General features: G+C 36.8%; 1 protein-coding gene across 1 annotated transcript in view; it reads right to left on the reverse strand.

Moving 5' to 3' along the window:
• The window catches only part of kl-2 (dynein heavy chain 2, axonemal kl-2), a 1497432-nt gene that overhangs the window by 400963 nt on the left and 1079644 nt on the right, over positions 1-16825 (reverse strand). The window contains exon 45 of the mRNA XM_090414156.1: positions 2128-2242. Coding sequence (XP_090270282.1) covers positions 2128-2242 — 115 coding nt within the window. The remainder of the gene's footprint in view (positions 1-2127; positions 2243-16825) is intronic.

Raw genomic sequence — 16825 nt, forward strand, 5'->3', positions numbered from 1 at the left:
CCCCCTCCCACTTTTTCTTCTTCCTTTCATCTTTCTCTCTCTCTTTCCCTTGCTGTCACACTCTTCCAACTTTCTCCAATTTCCTTTCATCTCCTCTCTGTTCCATTCTCTTATCTTCTTTTCTGACTTGTTCTGACACTCTTCTCTCATATCTACTCATCATCTCCTTGCAACATTTCTGTAGTCTATTAATCTCGTCATTCAACCCTTCTTAACTGAGTCTTTATGTCTTCCATTTCCTTTCTCTGCAGTTCTATTTTTCTCTTCACACATTCTGTTTTCATCTGGCATTCACTTGCACAATAACGGCCATCTGTCAAAACAACTCTCTCTCTCTCTCTCTCTCTGTCACACTGTCCAAGATCAAGTCCTAGACATCTCTTTCACATTCTATCTACAAGTCACTACTCATTCGTTTCCAATGTACTACTACTTCTGCTGTTGCTAAAGTTTGAGACAGTTACACTCAAGCCATACAGCACCCATTCTTGCCTACCACATTCTTAATCTACAGGATGCGTACATGTCATGTGTGTAGAATTCTCTGCAATCCTTGACTATGCTACAAATAATGCAGACATTAAATGGTGGTAGGCTAGAGGACAATGTGTTAGTTCTAGCAGTCATCATGACAGATACGATTAGAGTTAAATGTGATTGTATCTGTCATGATGACTGCTAGTATCCATTAAAAAAATCCCACACTAGTCATACAAAATAGTCAATTTCAATAGCACAAACTTAAAAAAAAACAGTATTAGTAAAGATACACACATAAAAAAAATCCTCCCATAATATTTATCCTTTTTTTTTTTAAACTTTTCAGATCAACCATCTAATTTTGTCTTCATGAGCAAAGATACAAGTAGATGATCACAAGCAGAATAGATTAATATATTTTATTTATTTATTTTTTTAAATTTCAATATGTGAATTGTAAATGTAAAATTTTAAAAATAAAAAATGCAAAGATGAACACGAATGACACATTAAATACCTCCACTACAGCAAAACAGGCCTATCAAACCACGCATTCGAAACATGCCACAGAACTGACTGAAAAGGCACCGAGTCCTTACACTGTACCAAAACCTGGTTTGAAAGAAAATTCACAGAAGCTTGTGAAATGCAGAAACATTATCCAAACACAAATGATGGATTAATCATTCCAAGAATATGGAGGACCCATCTGCAATCCGTATAGCAACAAGAACAAGCCCAAACAGCAGAAGATCTCAATATGAGAGGACTTTAGAAATGTTAATGTAGTTCTGTTTATATTTTGTTTTTATTAAAATTTTTATGTAAAAAAATTTTTTTTTGTTTTATTTAATTTTTAATTTATGTTATTCTATTTATTTTTATTTTATTTTATTTTATAATATCATTATTTTTATATCATTATTTTTTTTTCTACAAGAGGTTAGGCTAGGTTAAATAATTAACAAACATTTAGATTCATCTTGCTTTTGTATAGTGCAGTGTCACATAGCTTTTATCTTATGCATATGTATTTTTCCTGATGATGACTTCAATACAGAGGTTGAAATGTCAAATGTTACTTTCCTAAATTTTAAGTAAAGTAATTATTCTTAACATGTGTTGTGTCTTCATAAATTCTTCATCATGAATGCTGATCACCATGTAACCTTAAAAGAAAGTAATTTTTTCATATCACTTCATGTCTCCAATAAGAGAGGCAGTGGTCTAAACTGGGTAATGACATTCATCTCCCACTTAAAGACGTCCATAAACATCCATGCCTATTTTTTTTTAACCCCCAGCATATTGGTTGGTAATTGGATATGCCATCTAACTGACACCAGCTTAGGCTTATAAATGTTTAATGATTTTTTTTTTAATAGAAAGTCAATAATTCTCAAACAAAAAATGTTTGAGATCATGATCAGAACATATCATGTTAACAAGTGAATAGATAACCAGTAGCTGGATAAAGAGATTAATGTATTTAATGTTTATACTCAAAAGGACAGAGCTGAGAAACAACAAATTCCTTAAGCATCATCATTAAGAATTATCTTTAAATGTTCACATATTCATGTTTTAGTTAGTTTCAGATATGTGATGAAGAAAATTTATCAAAATAGTAGGTAAATATATGCATACTTGGATCCTAGATTGTTGATAATGAAAGATGTTACACAGTTGGGTACTCGATCAGGCCGAAGAGAGCGAACAAATAACATCTTTTGCAATTCATTACAGCTATCATTCCATTCACCTGAAATATTAACATAATTGGACCAGGAATGATTCCAGTGAATTACATTCTTAATTATACAACATTTTACAGTAAGATAAAGCAACTGACTAAATTTATAAAAATATAGATTTAAAAGCAATGTAAATAAAACTGATGTGACAAAGAGATAATTATTTCTTCTTTGTGTGATATGGAAGAAATAATTACTTTGAGAAAACAATAACTGTAAAAAGTAAAAATGAATGACTCTGAAGGTAGAGAACTGATAGAAGCAGATGAAATAGCTGAACTAGTGAGTGACCACTTTATAAGGAACTAATCATCCAGCTGAAGATTCTGGAGTGAAAGATGTGACAGGTACTGATGTAGGAATAGGGGCAGATGAAATGGGATTACTTAGGATATTGCAGGATCCCAATGAGAATGCAGCTGTATGATTAAATGGATATTGACATGAATATAACAAGAATGTGCAAAGGCATTGGAAATGCCTCTGTTTAGGCTATTCAACTTTAATCTCACACTCTGATATACTCCCAAGGAAGATGAAAAATAAGAAAATAGTTCAACTGCAATGAAGGAGGCTCCAAAAGTAATGAATTAGACACCAGTCAATATCTCTTGAGAGTGATGGTAAAAGAAGTGAAGAAGTTGGCCAAAAATTTTTGAAAGAATACTACATGAAAAACTTGCATGAGTTGGAGCAAATAGGAATGAGTGTAAAGTTGGTGGTACAGATAGGAGTGGCTGACTGATACCAGAGAGTGGTATACGGTGGAGTGGAATCTAGGAGAATGAGGGTGACTGAAGGCTCTGTACTAGGGCCACTACTGTTTAGTTTGTATGTGAATGATTTTAGGGTGGGGGGGGGATATTCAGTTGTTTGCTGATGATGCAAAACTGAGGAGGAGGACAATAGTTGATAAAGGTGATTGCAAACATCTTGTAGGATGATTTAAATAAACTGACAGTGTGAGCAAAGGATAATGGTTGTCAATTTAATGCTGCAAAATGTAAGGTCATGCACTTAAGGAATGAAAAGATTGCATACTACTGAATTTTATGTTGATGGTACTGGATTAGAGGAAGTTAATCAGGCTAGAGATCTGGGAGTGATAGCGGATGGAGAGCTGAAGCTCAAAGGACATATTGCAAAAATTACTTGGATGTTGAGGAACACATTGACAAGTAGAGAGAGAGAGAGAGAGAGAGAGAGAGAGAGAGAGAGAGAGAGAGAGAGAGAGAGAGAGTTATTATCCCTCTTTTAAAGCTATGATACAGCTGCATCCTGACTATTCTGCACAGATTTGGTCACTTGCATTTCTAAGGAGATGGGGAAGTGGAGGATCTGGAGACAACTGACCAAGCTAGTGACAGGTCTGTGTGAATGCTCTCTAAGAGGATAAGATTGAAGGTGTATAGATTGCATAGTCTACTAAAGGGATCACACCCTGAAAGTTGTGTAGCAGTGTGACTAGTAAGAGTGTGCAGACTAGATTTTTTGCTTAGATAAAGGGAATGACTGGAATAGATTGCCAGGGGGTAGTTCTGAGAGCCCAGACAGTGAATGAGAAGGAGAGGCATGATAAGTTTGCATGAATAGTAGTTAGTGTGGGTCTCCCCTGATGAGTCTTCTAACTCCAAAAAGATATCTATATAATAATAATATTAATTATAATAATAACAATAAATTCAGCAAAAGTGGGTGAATAAGAACATAACACTGTATGAGAAACTGTATTTCTTTGGGAAAGCTAGCTCATGTTTTATTAATTTACTCACTTTTAATAATAGAGTAGCAATTGAGCTGGGAGGGAGGGAGGGAGGGAGAGAGAGAGAGAGAGAGAGAGAGAGAGAGAGAGAGAGAGAGAGAGAGAGAGAGAGAGAGAGAGAGAGAGAGCACCTTGCAGTATGCTATATGCAGACGATATTGTGCTGTGTGTGGAAACAACAGAAGTGGAAGAAAAGCTGATAAGATGGAAGAAAGAGGATTGAGGGTATTAGAAAAAAGAGAACTGAGAGTGAACAGAAGAAAAACTAAATATCTGGTGTGTGGTCAAAATATCAACACTGAGGAAGATGTGGCTGAATGGAGAGGTCATCAAGAAAGTAGATAAATTCACATATCTGGGTTCAGTAATGGATAGTAAAGGAAGTGAGTGGAAAGGGAAGTCAATAAGAGAATTCAGGCAAGATGGAAGAATTGGAAAGAAATGTCAGGAATTTTGTGTGATAGAAAAGTACCATTGAAATTTAAAGGAAAAATATACAGAACGGTAGTGAGACCTACAATGTTATATGGATTGGAGACACTGCCTATGAAGAAGTCCAATGAAAGCAAGATTAGTACTATAGAAATGAGGATGCTTCGATGGCTGTGTGGAGTAACAAGGAAAGACCAGATGAGGAATGAACATATCAGAGTTAAGATGGTATAATGGACCAGTGGTGGCTCATTCATAAGGGCTGCAGGGCTGCATTGAGTGCAACTCCAGCATTGAGTATACTAGCCAATATTACTCGCTACTATACTCAATGCTGGATCTGCATTCAATGCAGACCTTATGGACGAGCCACCACTGGTATAGACATGTAATGAGGCAATAATGAAAAATATGATGGACGAAGTATCATGATGATGATGGAAATACAAGAAGGAAGACCAAAGAAAACGTGGAAAGATAATATAGAGGAAGATCTGAAGGAGAAAAACCTGGACAAAGATGCAGTCTACAATAGAAATCAGTGGAGAAGACTCATCAGAAACAGCGACCCCATATAGAAATGAGATCAGCTTGAAGAAGTAGTATTTGAGCTGGACAGATGAAATGGTTAAGATGAAACTACTGAATTTTGCAAAGGCAATTTTTTGACACATGAAATTAAGTTACACAAACTGGAGCAAATGCAGATGGATACTGAAATTGGTGTGGAGAGATAAAAAAAGAGCAAGGTGCCACAGGGCTCTGTACTTAGATTGTTGATCTAAGTAGAGAGCCCTGTTCTATTTAATCTTAGATCTATTTAATTTGTGTATTAATGATATAAGAAATTATTTGAAGTGAAATATTCAGTTGTGTGCTAATGATGCAACATTGAGCCGTGTAATAGTTACGGCCAATTAGAGAACTTGCGAGATGATTTTATTAGGCTGATTATATGAACAAAACATAATGGATGACAGTTTAATCCAGAAAAGTATAAAGTTATAAGCTAAGTACTACATTGACAGAAGTGTACTTCAGGAAACTGTTAAAGTTAGGGGTAGAAAAGTTTTTGTAGAGAGGGAGCTGACATTTAGAGGGCATAGAGGATTATTTGGTTATTGAAGAACATACTAAAAAAACAGAGTTTTTTTTTTTTTTTTTTTTTTTTGCTCAGTTACAAAATGAAATATAATAGACAAGAAATTATATTCTTAGCATTACCCCTAAGTCTCCATGGAGTCCAAAGACACTGAAGAAACTCAAACATTCACAGACAACAATAACTATCATACCTTGTTTTGAATACATTCATTGCTGGATCACTCATGACCTAATCCAGCAATGCATTCCACTCATCCACCACTCACCATAAAAATCTTTTCGCTTCCTTAACTAAACATTATCCTATGCAATAATTCTCCTATATCTATTTTGAAAGACTGCTCTTATACTGTCACTTATATAACTTATATGACTCAATCATATCACCATCCCTCTTCCTATTCATCAAGCTCTGAAAATCACATTCCCTCAATCTGTCTTCATATTCAATATTCGAGAGTTCCTGAGAGAGTCTTAGTTATTTGCTTATGCACTCTCTCCAATGTTTCCTTATCACTAATATAGCTAGGTAAGTGAATTTGCATACATAAATCCAAACAAAGCCTATTTAGCCTTATACAGTGGAACTATTACTTTCTTACCTATACTTACTTATCAGGGTTCTTTGCATTATAGCAACAGTTTTCTGGGAAACCTTTCAACATTTGTACAGGTTACCCAGATATATCCCCTCCCCCAAACTTCAATTTCCAATCTATTAAGATTCTCAGATCACTTACCTCCTCCACCTCCTGAAGCAAAGCTCATTCTTTAAATATGGTAAACCTCATTCCATCTCCTCTTGCTGAAATGCATAACTGCATAATTTTACACTCATCAACATTGAAATACATTCCCATTTTTCAGCCCAAAGCATCAACCTATTCAAATCCTCTTGTTACAACAACATAGCGTGTTACTAGATGGAGAATGGATGAGTTACCGAATTTGAAGTGTTATAAAAGTTGAATAGAAACTTGGCTGAGAAGTTATTGGATTAAATCTAAATAATTTTAATTTGCTGAGTATCTTAACCAATTTTTGTCACAACTCGATTTAATAAAAAGATTTCATTTTGGAACTGAAGCTAATATGGTGCTTGAAAGTACAATAGTTTGTGTGGACAACAGTGATTTTATGCGTAATGGTAATTTTTCTGCCTACTCGTCTCCAGGCACAACAGGATGCTGTTCGTTTAGTATGTCATTCAAGAACTCATTCAAATCCAGAAAATAATGTTGGATTACTGACTTAAGCTAAATTTAACTTCTTCCTGTGAGGATATCTGAAGGTGAACATTCGTGCAGAAATTAGGGCACTGCAGCCAGAAACATGCTGTAGAAAGGACCTGTCTCTGTAAAGCTATAAATGTAAGGCATTTAGGTGATGTGGTTTTTCATAACTAATAAAAAAAGAAAACTCCAGGTTCTGTATTTCATTATAACAAACAAAGAATAAAAATAATAAATAAGGGATTCGAGGCTATCTAGTGAGAAGATATGCTTTTAGGAAGCTCCTGAAAGTTGGTGAGTTAGCCGGTCACATACAGAGGTAGCAAAGTTTTTTCTCCCTGAAACTCGTGTTTTTCATCCTGCGTACATGCAAATCATTCAAGAGAACACACACACACCACCACCACCTCTGCTAGTGGTGGTGGTGTGTGTAGTTGGAGGATTAAGTAGGGAAGACAGTGAGTTGAGTGTGGTGGAGTAGTATGCCCTCCCACGATGAGTCCTTCGGCTCCCTAGAGGTGTTACGTAATAATAATAATAATTTCTGACATTGCTCTTCCTAATTTATCAGCATAGGCAAGCAATAGGCACCAGCAAGTTATATAGAAGTTACTGGTGCAAGTTATATAGAAGTTACTGGTGTCCATGTAACCAAGCTACCAAATGACCATTCATCCACATCCTGCTCAATTTCATCAGTAGTATATTATGCAGTACTTGATCAAATTCTTTAGCAAAATCAAGATAAATCACTGTAGAGTATGAGAGTAAAAGTTGTGAATCTGTTGCCATGGTATGATTGAGGCAAGCTGAGATGGAGAGCTATGTTAGTCAGTTCACATACTGTGCAGGAAGAAGTATCTCTTTTGTCGAATACACTGGTCACCCTACTATAAAATGCAACCAACTTAATACATGGCCTCCCCTTAACAAACCCATGCTGCTCTCTCAAAAGATTGTAATTCACATCAATCCAGGTTGCTATTTTGTCTATAACCAGCCTCTCTAACACCTTTACTTCTGCACAATATGCAAAATGGCCTATAGTTTGACACTACTGACTTGAATTCTCTCTAAAGTGCAAGAAGAATGATTGTTATGGGAGATTTTAACTACAGTAGTATAAATTGGAGAGAGGAAGATGCATGTAGCAATAGTGGAATGGAATCTCTAGAATTCTTGAGGGACAAATGTCTTAGGCAACATGTAACAGAGGGAACAAGAGGTTCAAGAGTTTTAGATTTCATTATAGCATCAGAAGAGTTGATAATAACTGAAATGACATCTCTCTCCCACCAGTTGGAGAGAGTGACCATATGGTTTTGACTTGGAAAATGAATAGACATGCAGGAGTATCAAAGAGACAGGAACTGATGTGGAATTATAATGCAGGTGATTATAATAGTCTTAGACGTCAACTTCGGGAAGTTTCAAGGAAGGAGGAATTGGAAGGCCGGGATATCGTTAGTGCATGGGAAATTGTGAAAGAATATTTTTTAGCAGCAATGGTAAGTTGTATACCACGAGTGAAGAAGAGGACACAATTTCGAGTAAAGTGGATAACAAACAATATTAAACAGGAATTGCATGTGAAAAAGAGGCTATGGAAGAGATATAAGGAGACAGGTGAAGAGAGGATGCATGAAGATTATAAGACACAGGCCAGAAGAGAGACTAGTGTGGTAAGGAAAGCGAAACTGGAATATGAGAGGAGATTGGCCCTAAGATCCAAAGAAAATCCTAGGGAATTTTTTAGCTATGTGGCCAGTAGGAGGAGAAATGACTGTAGAAGAATGATATTGTGGGATAAAAATGGGAATAGAGTGACAGAGGACATAGTGGAATTGTTCAATGACCACTTTATTGGAGTATTTCATCCTGGAGGAGTTAGTTTTAATGCTAGAGGGATAGGGCAGGTTCAAGGTTTAGAGGTGCAAGAGGAGAGTGTGTTTCAGATACTGAGAACTCTGGATGTCAATAAAGCTTTGGGACTGGATGGTATTTCACCACGAGTTTTGAGAGAATGTGCTAGGGAACTGACAGTGCCTTTAACCTGGCTTTTCAATGAAAGTCTGGCTTCGGCAAAAGTGCCCAGGTAATGGAAGGAAGGTAAGATAGTGCCATTGCATAAGGGTGGCAACAGACTGGAAGTGCTAATTACAGACCAGTCTGTGTGTCATCAGTAGTTGTTAAGATCTTGGAGAAAGTAGTGAGGGACCATATACAGCACTAGGCAGATGAGGATAATGTTATCTGTGAGAGTCAACATGGATTTGTGAAAGGGCGCTCTTGTTTTAGCATTATGCTAGCCTTTTATAATAAAGTTACAAGAACATTAGATGAGGGAAAGGCATATACTGCAATTTTCTTAGATTTTGCGAAGGCATTTGACAGGGTGCCACATGATAAGCTGATATTTAAGTTGCAACACATGGGTCTGGATGTCAGATTGGTCAGCTGAATTCAGGATTGGCTGTCTGATAGGTATCAGAGAGTTGTGTATGGTGGAGTAGTTTCAAGGAGACAGAAGGTTATAAGTGGGATCCCACAGGGCTCAGTACTAGGACCTATATTGTTTAACCTTTATATCAATGACATTGCCAGTGAATTGCAAGGGGATATTCAGTTGTTTGCAGATGATGCGAAGCTGGGAAGGATTATTAATAATAGTGCAGATGTGGTAGCCCTGCAAGAGGATTTGAATAAGCTAGATAGATGGGCAAATGAATGGGGGTGCCAGTTTAATGCAGCAAAATGTAAGGTCTTGAGGTTTGGGGAAACATCGATGGGATGCTGCATACTGTATGGAAGGAGTTATACCGGAGGAACTTGGAGAGACAAGAGATCTGGGGTTGATGATTGATAGAAACCTGAAGTTTAGGGGACATATTGCAAAGGTGGTGTAGGTAAAACAGAGGATTGCTGCAATTATGAGAAGGACACTGACCTGCAGAAAAAAGAGGGTTATCATTCCATTGTATAAGTCTCTGATCAGACCACACTTGGATTATTGTTCTCAGATTTGGTCCCCAGGATTTGAAGGGGATAAATTAACTGTGGAAAAGATACAAAGACGGATGACAAAGATGGTCTCAGGACTGTACAAGGATAGTTATGAGAATCGGCTGAGGGAATGTGGACTGCAGAGTTTGGTGGATAGAAGAAGGAGAGGTGATATGATTGAGACTTTTAAACTGTTGAGAGGTGGTGACAGGGTTGACACTGGGGAGTTCTTTCACTTGGTTGAACAGCAGGAAGGAGTCATGACAAGGGGCCATCCCTGGAAGTTATGAAAGAAAACTGTGATAAAGATGGTGAGGAGTGGTTTTTTTGCATGGAGGGTGTTTGAGCCATGGAATGCATTGCCTGATAGAGTGGTGAGAGCGAGAACGGTCAATGAGTTTAAGGAGTGGTATGATAGACTTTGTGTTTCTTAGGGGGGAACCTCCCCTCGATGAGTCTTGACAGACTTTATGTTTTTAGGAAGGACCTCCCACGATGAGTCTTTTGATTCCATGGAGGCCTGAATAATAATATTAATAATAATAATAATAATAATTATGCTGTGGAATTATTTTTCCTTCCTCTTCTGGGATTGTTCCTGTTGCCAGACTTCTGTTGAATAACCAAGAATGATGAATAATCAAGGGTACTATCACCTCTTTTGCACATATCCTTAATATACTTGATGATTCACTGATATGAGTAGTCCTTGAGGAGAGTATGACAAAATCATGTTTTCTTGGAGCTAAGATAAAGGATGTCTGTGATGCTGTAAGGATGCAGAGAGTTATTAAAGTGAAAGAGATTTTAATTTGACTAGTATAAATGATTTAACAGGTGAAAAGTGGTATGCAAAAAAAAAGATGTGAAACAGTTGCGTTTGCATGCAAAAAAGAAGGGTGTGAGTCTGTTGCCACGATAAAGGTGAGCTGAGATGGAGAGCTATGATTGTGAATGGGTCAGTGCACAGAATGTACAGGAGGAATAGTGTGGAGTTTTTGGATTTGTGGAGTGAATTTGATGGAAGGAAGGATTTATATAAAGTGGATGGCAAAATGGATTTGGAATCAAGAGTCTTGAGAAAGTGTTGTTCAGTGAGTGTTTGGAAGTACAAAGTCAGGGAAACTAGAATAATTAGGGGAGATGCAGTTGAGCATGGATCCAGACAATCTAGAGGTTAGTAAGTGGGAGAGTGATCACATAATGCAAAATGTAGCACCCAGGTTAATTTTAGTTGGCTAAGTAACACAAGGTGTAAGGGAAGTTGGATAAAGGGGGATATGCAGCTTATGAATACTACTGCCAGAAGTATTCTAAATAAGGCTGAGAAGTTTTTAACATTGGTTAACACAACTTGGCCAAAAGTCATAGGCAACAGTGAGACATGGTTGAGTGATGGCAATATTGTGATAGGAATAGAATGCAAAGGACATAGTGTCTTCAGAGAGGACAGAAGGAAAAGGACCAAAGGAGGGGCTTTACTAATAATAACAGAGGAATTAAAGCCAAAAATAGTACAAGGACATTAGGGGGGGATATGGAGTCAGAGGGCATTTCATCTGAGGCTATCTGGTGTCAAATAGAGGCCAAAAGAGATAAATATGTAACTGTTATAATCCAGGAGGTACATGGGAGAATGTAGTTAACATACACTTGCAAATTAGTGTGATGACTACAGGTTGAGTAATTAATATGGGGGGGGGGGGGGAGTTTCAACTATGGGGACATAGATTGGCAGGAGGAATGGTCACAGGCTGATCAGAAATAATTACCTGAGGTAACATGTAATGAAGGGGACACAAGGTTCAAGAGTGCTGGATCTGATCATTGAATCAGAGAACTTAACACTAACCAGCTATGCTGTCTCCACTTGGAGAAAGTGATCATGGAAAATTGCCAGCCATGCAGATGCATAATTTTCTATTAAGAAGGATATATGTGGAACTAAAAAGTGGGTGATATTGACAAGCTGAGGAGACAGCTCTGGGAGATGGTCAAGGGGTGTTTGAAGAAAGCAATATCTGAATGTATGCCTAGAGTCAGAACAATAAATCAAGTTGGAGTTAGATGAATGAATAATTTCATTAAGCAGGAGTTGTACGCAAAGAAAACAGTTGTGGAGAGATTATAAATAAAAAGGTGATCAGCAAATAAAAGGGTGAGTGATATAGTAAGGAAGGCCAAAGCTAATTATTAGAGAAAACTAGCTGATGAGGCCAAAAGAAACCCTAAATAGTTCTTGTGCTATATAGCAAGTAAAAGGAGGAAATGACTATGGAAGGATGACTTTAAAAAAAAAAAAGTGTTGATGGTGGGGAGGTAGCAAAACCAAACCAAATAGTTAAATTAATGAGTGATCATTTTGCAGGGATGTACCATCTAGGTAGTGATACTACAGTGCCAATGTGACATTGACTGATAGGAGAACAGAGGTTGAAGAAATGGAGGTGCTTAAAATATTGCAGAATCTCAATCGATCAGTGTATTATGTGCAAGGGAATTATCAGTTCCTTTGACCCAGCTGTTTAATTTAAACCTCAGTAGTGGAAAGGTGATATTGGTGTGGAGAGAGAGAGAGAGAGAGAGAGAGAGAGAGAGAGAACAAAATAGCCCCATTGCATAAAGGAGGCTCCACAACAGAAGTAACAAATTACAGGCCAGCCAGCATCTCAGGAGTAGTGGTTAAGGTATGGAGAAATTGGTGAAAGAAAGAATTCAAGACTGGGTGGATAGGAATACGATACTTTATAAGGGACAACATGGTTTTGTGAAGGGTCTTGCCTTACTAATCTGCTTACTTTTTATAATCAAATGATAATGGAGTTGAATAAGGGAAATCCTGATAATGGCTCATGAGTTATATTGCTAAACTTCGCAAAAGCATTTGACAAGATTCCACATAGGAGACATAGAATGGCATAAATTAGAACAATTGGGGATGGATATAAATCTGGTGATTTGGATTAGATCGTGGCTGATGGACAGATATCAGAAGAGTAGTTTATGGAGGAGTTGAGTCCAGGAGAATGTGACTAGTAGTGTAGTACCACAGGGCTTAGTATTTGGTCCTCTGTTGTTTATTTTGTATATCAATAATATAGGAAATGATATGACAGGCAATATTCAGTTGTTTGTGACAATGCTAATCTGGGAAGAGCAATGATAAATGAAGGTGATGCAGAGATCCTGCAGGAAGACCTTAAACAGACTAGTATTATAGGCAAAGGAAAATTGCTACCAATTTAATGTAGCCAAGTGTAAGGTAATGTACTTTGGGAAGAGATCAGAAGAGGACTGCAGTTCAGTTCCATACTGATGGAACTGAACTGCAGGAAACTAATTAAGCCAGAGACTTGGATGTGATTGTGGACAAGGAGTTGAAGTTTAGAGGACATATTGTGAAGGTAACTAAAACAGTACATCAGATTACGTGGTTGTTGAAGAACACACTAACAAGCAGGTATAGAAAATAGCATTGTTCTCCTATATAAGGCTGGATAACTGCACACAGATATGAACTCTGGATTCCATGGTGATGAAGAAGTTGTGGAGTTGATCCAGAGGTGAGTGACAAAGACTGTAGCAGGTCTGTAGAATGCCCTTTACAAGAATAGATTGATGGTGTGTAGACTAAAAAATTAGCTGATAGGCCAAAAATATTAGACATGATAGAAGCATTTAAGTTATTAAAGGGGTTTTATAAGATTGACACTGAAGACTTTTCTCAGTACATGACAAGAAGGAGAAAACAAGGGGTCACCAGTGAAAGTTGTATAAAATGTGGTTATCAAGGGTCTTAGGTTTTTTGCTTGGAGGGTGGTGAATGGGTTGACAGAGGTGGTTGTGGGTGCTTCATCAGTGAATGAGTTTAAGGAAAAGTATGATAGGTATTGTGTGAATGATGGCTAGTGTGTAAATAAATGGGTCTCCCATGATGAGTCTTCTGATTTCATAAGGTCACTTCATATTCTAAATACTTCCTATTCTTGAACTGTCAATTTTCTGTTCTCCTTCCTATTGCTATTCGAAACAACTCTTAGCCAACTATGTGAAATACACTGAAGAAATACTGATAAAATTATCACACAATAATAGAACAACACTTATGTTAGGAACAGTATTTATTATTTGTAGAATAATAGAATAAGAATTTGTAGAATAAGACTAGGTTTCCTAGATATTGTCAATGCAGTTAAAGAGTTAAACACAATAACAACAACACTTAAACTGCAAGCATATGACAATATATGATATCAACTGCAGGAGGATAACTCCATCTATAACTATGTAGATTTTTTGACCAAAAATGAATGTAACAAATGATAATTGACAGTGGGTTTAATAGGGTGTCTATTAAACACTTATGTGTGGGAAGTCCCACACTTATGTGTGGGACTTCCCACACATAAGTGGCTAAACTAGTTGGTTTAACTATCTATATTATCACAACCTATCAATCTAACCCAGAAGAAGCTACTAGCATATGTGATGAAACAAGTCAGGTTAACTAATCTGTATTACCATGACTTATTAAACCCAGTGTCAGTTATCATTTGTCCATCTACCACTATTAGAATTCAGAGAATTAAAAGAAGAAGAAATATTAACAATGGCTAGTTTCCTAGCCATTGTCAATATAGTTGAAAAGAGTTAAACATAATAAGAACAACACTTACTTTTCTTTGATAGTCCTTTAGCATATGGCATTGAGATTCTAGAAACTTCTTCTCAAGGAGGATTAGGATGAAGGCCATAATTATTAATTATTTTATCAATTATTTTTGTATTATAACCATTAGAGATGAAAGTAGTTCTGAAAAATGGCAGTTCGTGATTTAACAGAGAATTAGTAGAATATAGCTTATGCATAGTGAACTAGTTTTAATCACATCATATTTTTGACAGAGATGTGATGAGAAGCAGAAAGGGAAGACAATTGTTATTTTCTGCTTCGAGTGTAAATTTAATTCTTGATTTTACTGAATTAATTTTTTTTCCAAAGAAATTTGTGAAGTTCAGAAAAGGAAGAATTCCACACAGCAAAAACAACATCAACATATCTGTACCATATCTTTTTCTTTGTGATAACACCACTTATAGATGCATTTCCAGAAATACTACTCAATATAAATCAATAAACTTAATACTCTCCTAGATGAAGCTCATTTTAGGGAAGAATTGCCTGCAAATGCAGAGAGAAGATATGACAAATATTTTGAGAGTTTACAGGTTGGACAACCTATACAATTTACAATAGATCTATCCAGAATATTATCTTTATGTATAGTGGAAAGAAAACAAAGTTAAGAATTTATCAAGCTAGACCTCTCCAACTTTGTGGTCTTTCCAAGATACATAAAGATAATATTACAATATATTGGGAAGACCATAAATTAAGTGATCATCATGCTAGATCTCTCTGACTTTATAAATTATAATAATAAAGTCAGAGATAACTAGTATCTAGAGATCTAATAGAGATCAAGGGAGGGCACCTTCTCAACAACTCTCCGTCTCCACCACTCAATCCAACTACAGAGAACCGCATCATCTACACCAACACAAAATAATAAATTAAACTAAATAAAGAAGGAAATGTCACAAAGCCAACACTACCATTTTAGAGTCTTCCCAAGATAAATAAAGATAATATTCCAATAAGTTCTTTTTGAATAATGACAGCAGCGTCAGCTCAGTTTGCCAGTGGCTTATCATGAATATAAGAAGATTGGCCCTGAGATCAAAAGAAAATCCTAAGGAATTTTTTAGCTATGTTGGCCAGTAGAAGGAGAAATCATTAAGGAAAATGACATTTTTTGTTAAAATGGAAATAAAGTGACCAATGCAAAAGACATAGTGAAGTTTTTCAATGCAGTCTTTATTGGGATAATTTTTCCTGGATAAGTAGGTTTTAATACTAGGGGGATAGGCTAGGTTTGTGGTTTAGAACTGCAAGAAAAGAGTGTATTTCAAATACTGAGTATCCTGGATGTTAATAAATGACTGGGACTGGATGGAATTTCACCACAAGTTTTGAGAGAATGTGCTAAAGAACTGAAAGCTCTGTTAACCTGGCTTTTCAATGAAAGTCTGGCCAAGGGAAAGTTACCCAAGGAGAGTAAGATAGTGCCATTGCATAAGAGGTGGTAGCAGACTGGAAGTATCAAATTATAGACCAGTTTGTGTTTCATCAGTAGTTGTTAAGATCTTGGAGAAATCAGAGAGGGACCATATACAGCATTGGGTAGATGAGGATAATTGTATCTGTGAGAGTCAACATGGCTTTGTTAAGAGGTGCTCATGCTTTAGTAATATGATACATATCCACAAGGAGATGTGTTTTGCATTATGGGAGATACCGGGATAGGAGTAATGTTAGCTTGCTCCACCTTTGCAATGAGTTTCCTGGTGTTGCACTACCTTACCCCAGTCCTGAAGATACTTTCAGGTGCAAACTTTGTTTGCTCACACTTGGAAAAAGGATTAAATTAAATTTATTATAGTCTAACCAAGTGAAAAATAAACTTTCAACATCGTTCTCTAAATCCAGAGTAATTTAATAAAAAGGTGGCACACCGTTTGGCAACTCCTATAGGTAGAGATGACCTTGCTAATGCTTCTGCCTGGTATCTCCACTTGGGCCTGGCACCCACTGAAGAGACCTCAAAATGTCGAAACTAGTCTGGGTAGTGGCCCTTCCCTTAATATGATTGCCTTTTATAATAAAGTGACAAGAGCAGTTGATGAGGGAAAGGCATTTTCTGCCTTTTTTTTTTTTTTTTTTTGGATTCTAATCAGTAAACTACAGCATATGGGGATGGATATAGAGGTGGTGAGATGGATAGGAGGGTGGTTGATGGAGAGATATCAGAGAGTAGTTTATTCAGGAGACGAATCCAAAAGAAGGCCCGTGACTAGTGGTGTGCCGCAGGGTTCTGTTCTTGGACCACTACTATTTAATTGTTCGTTAACGATATAGGAAAGGATCTGAGAGGAACTGTTCATTTATTTGCTGATGATGCAAAGTTGGGTAGAGCAATAGTGAATGCACATGATGT

This window comes from Typopeltis vanoorti, chromosome 24 (genome assembly GCF_054136105.1).
Source record: "Typopeltis vanoorti isolate ZY-2024b chromosome 24, IOZ_Tvanoo_1.0, whole genome shotgun sequence".
Taxonomy (NCBI): domain Eukaryota; kingdom Metazoa; phylum Arthropoda; class Arachnida; order Uropygi; family Thelyphonidae; genus Typopeltis; species Typopeltis vanoorti.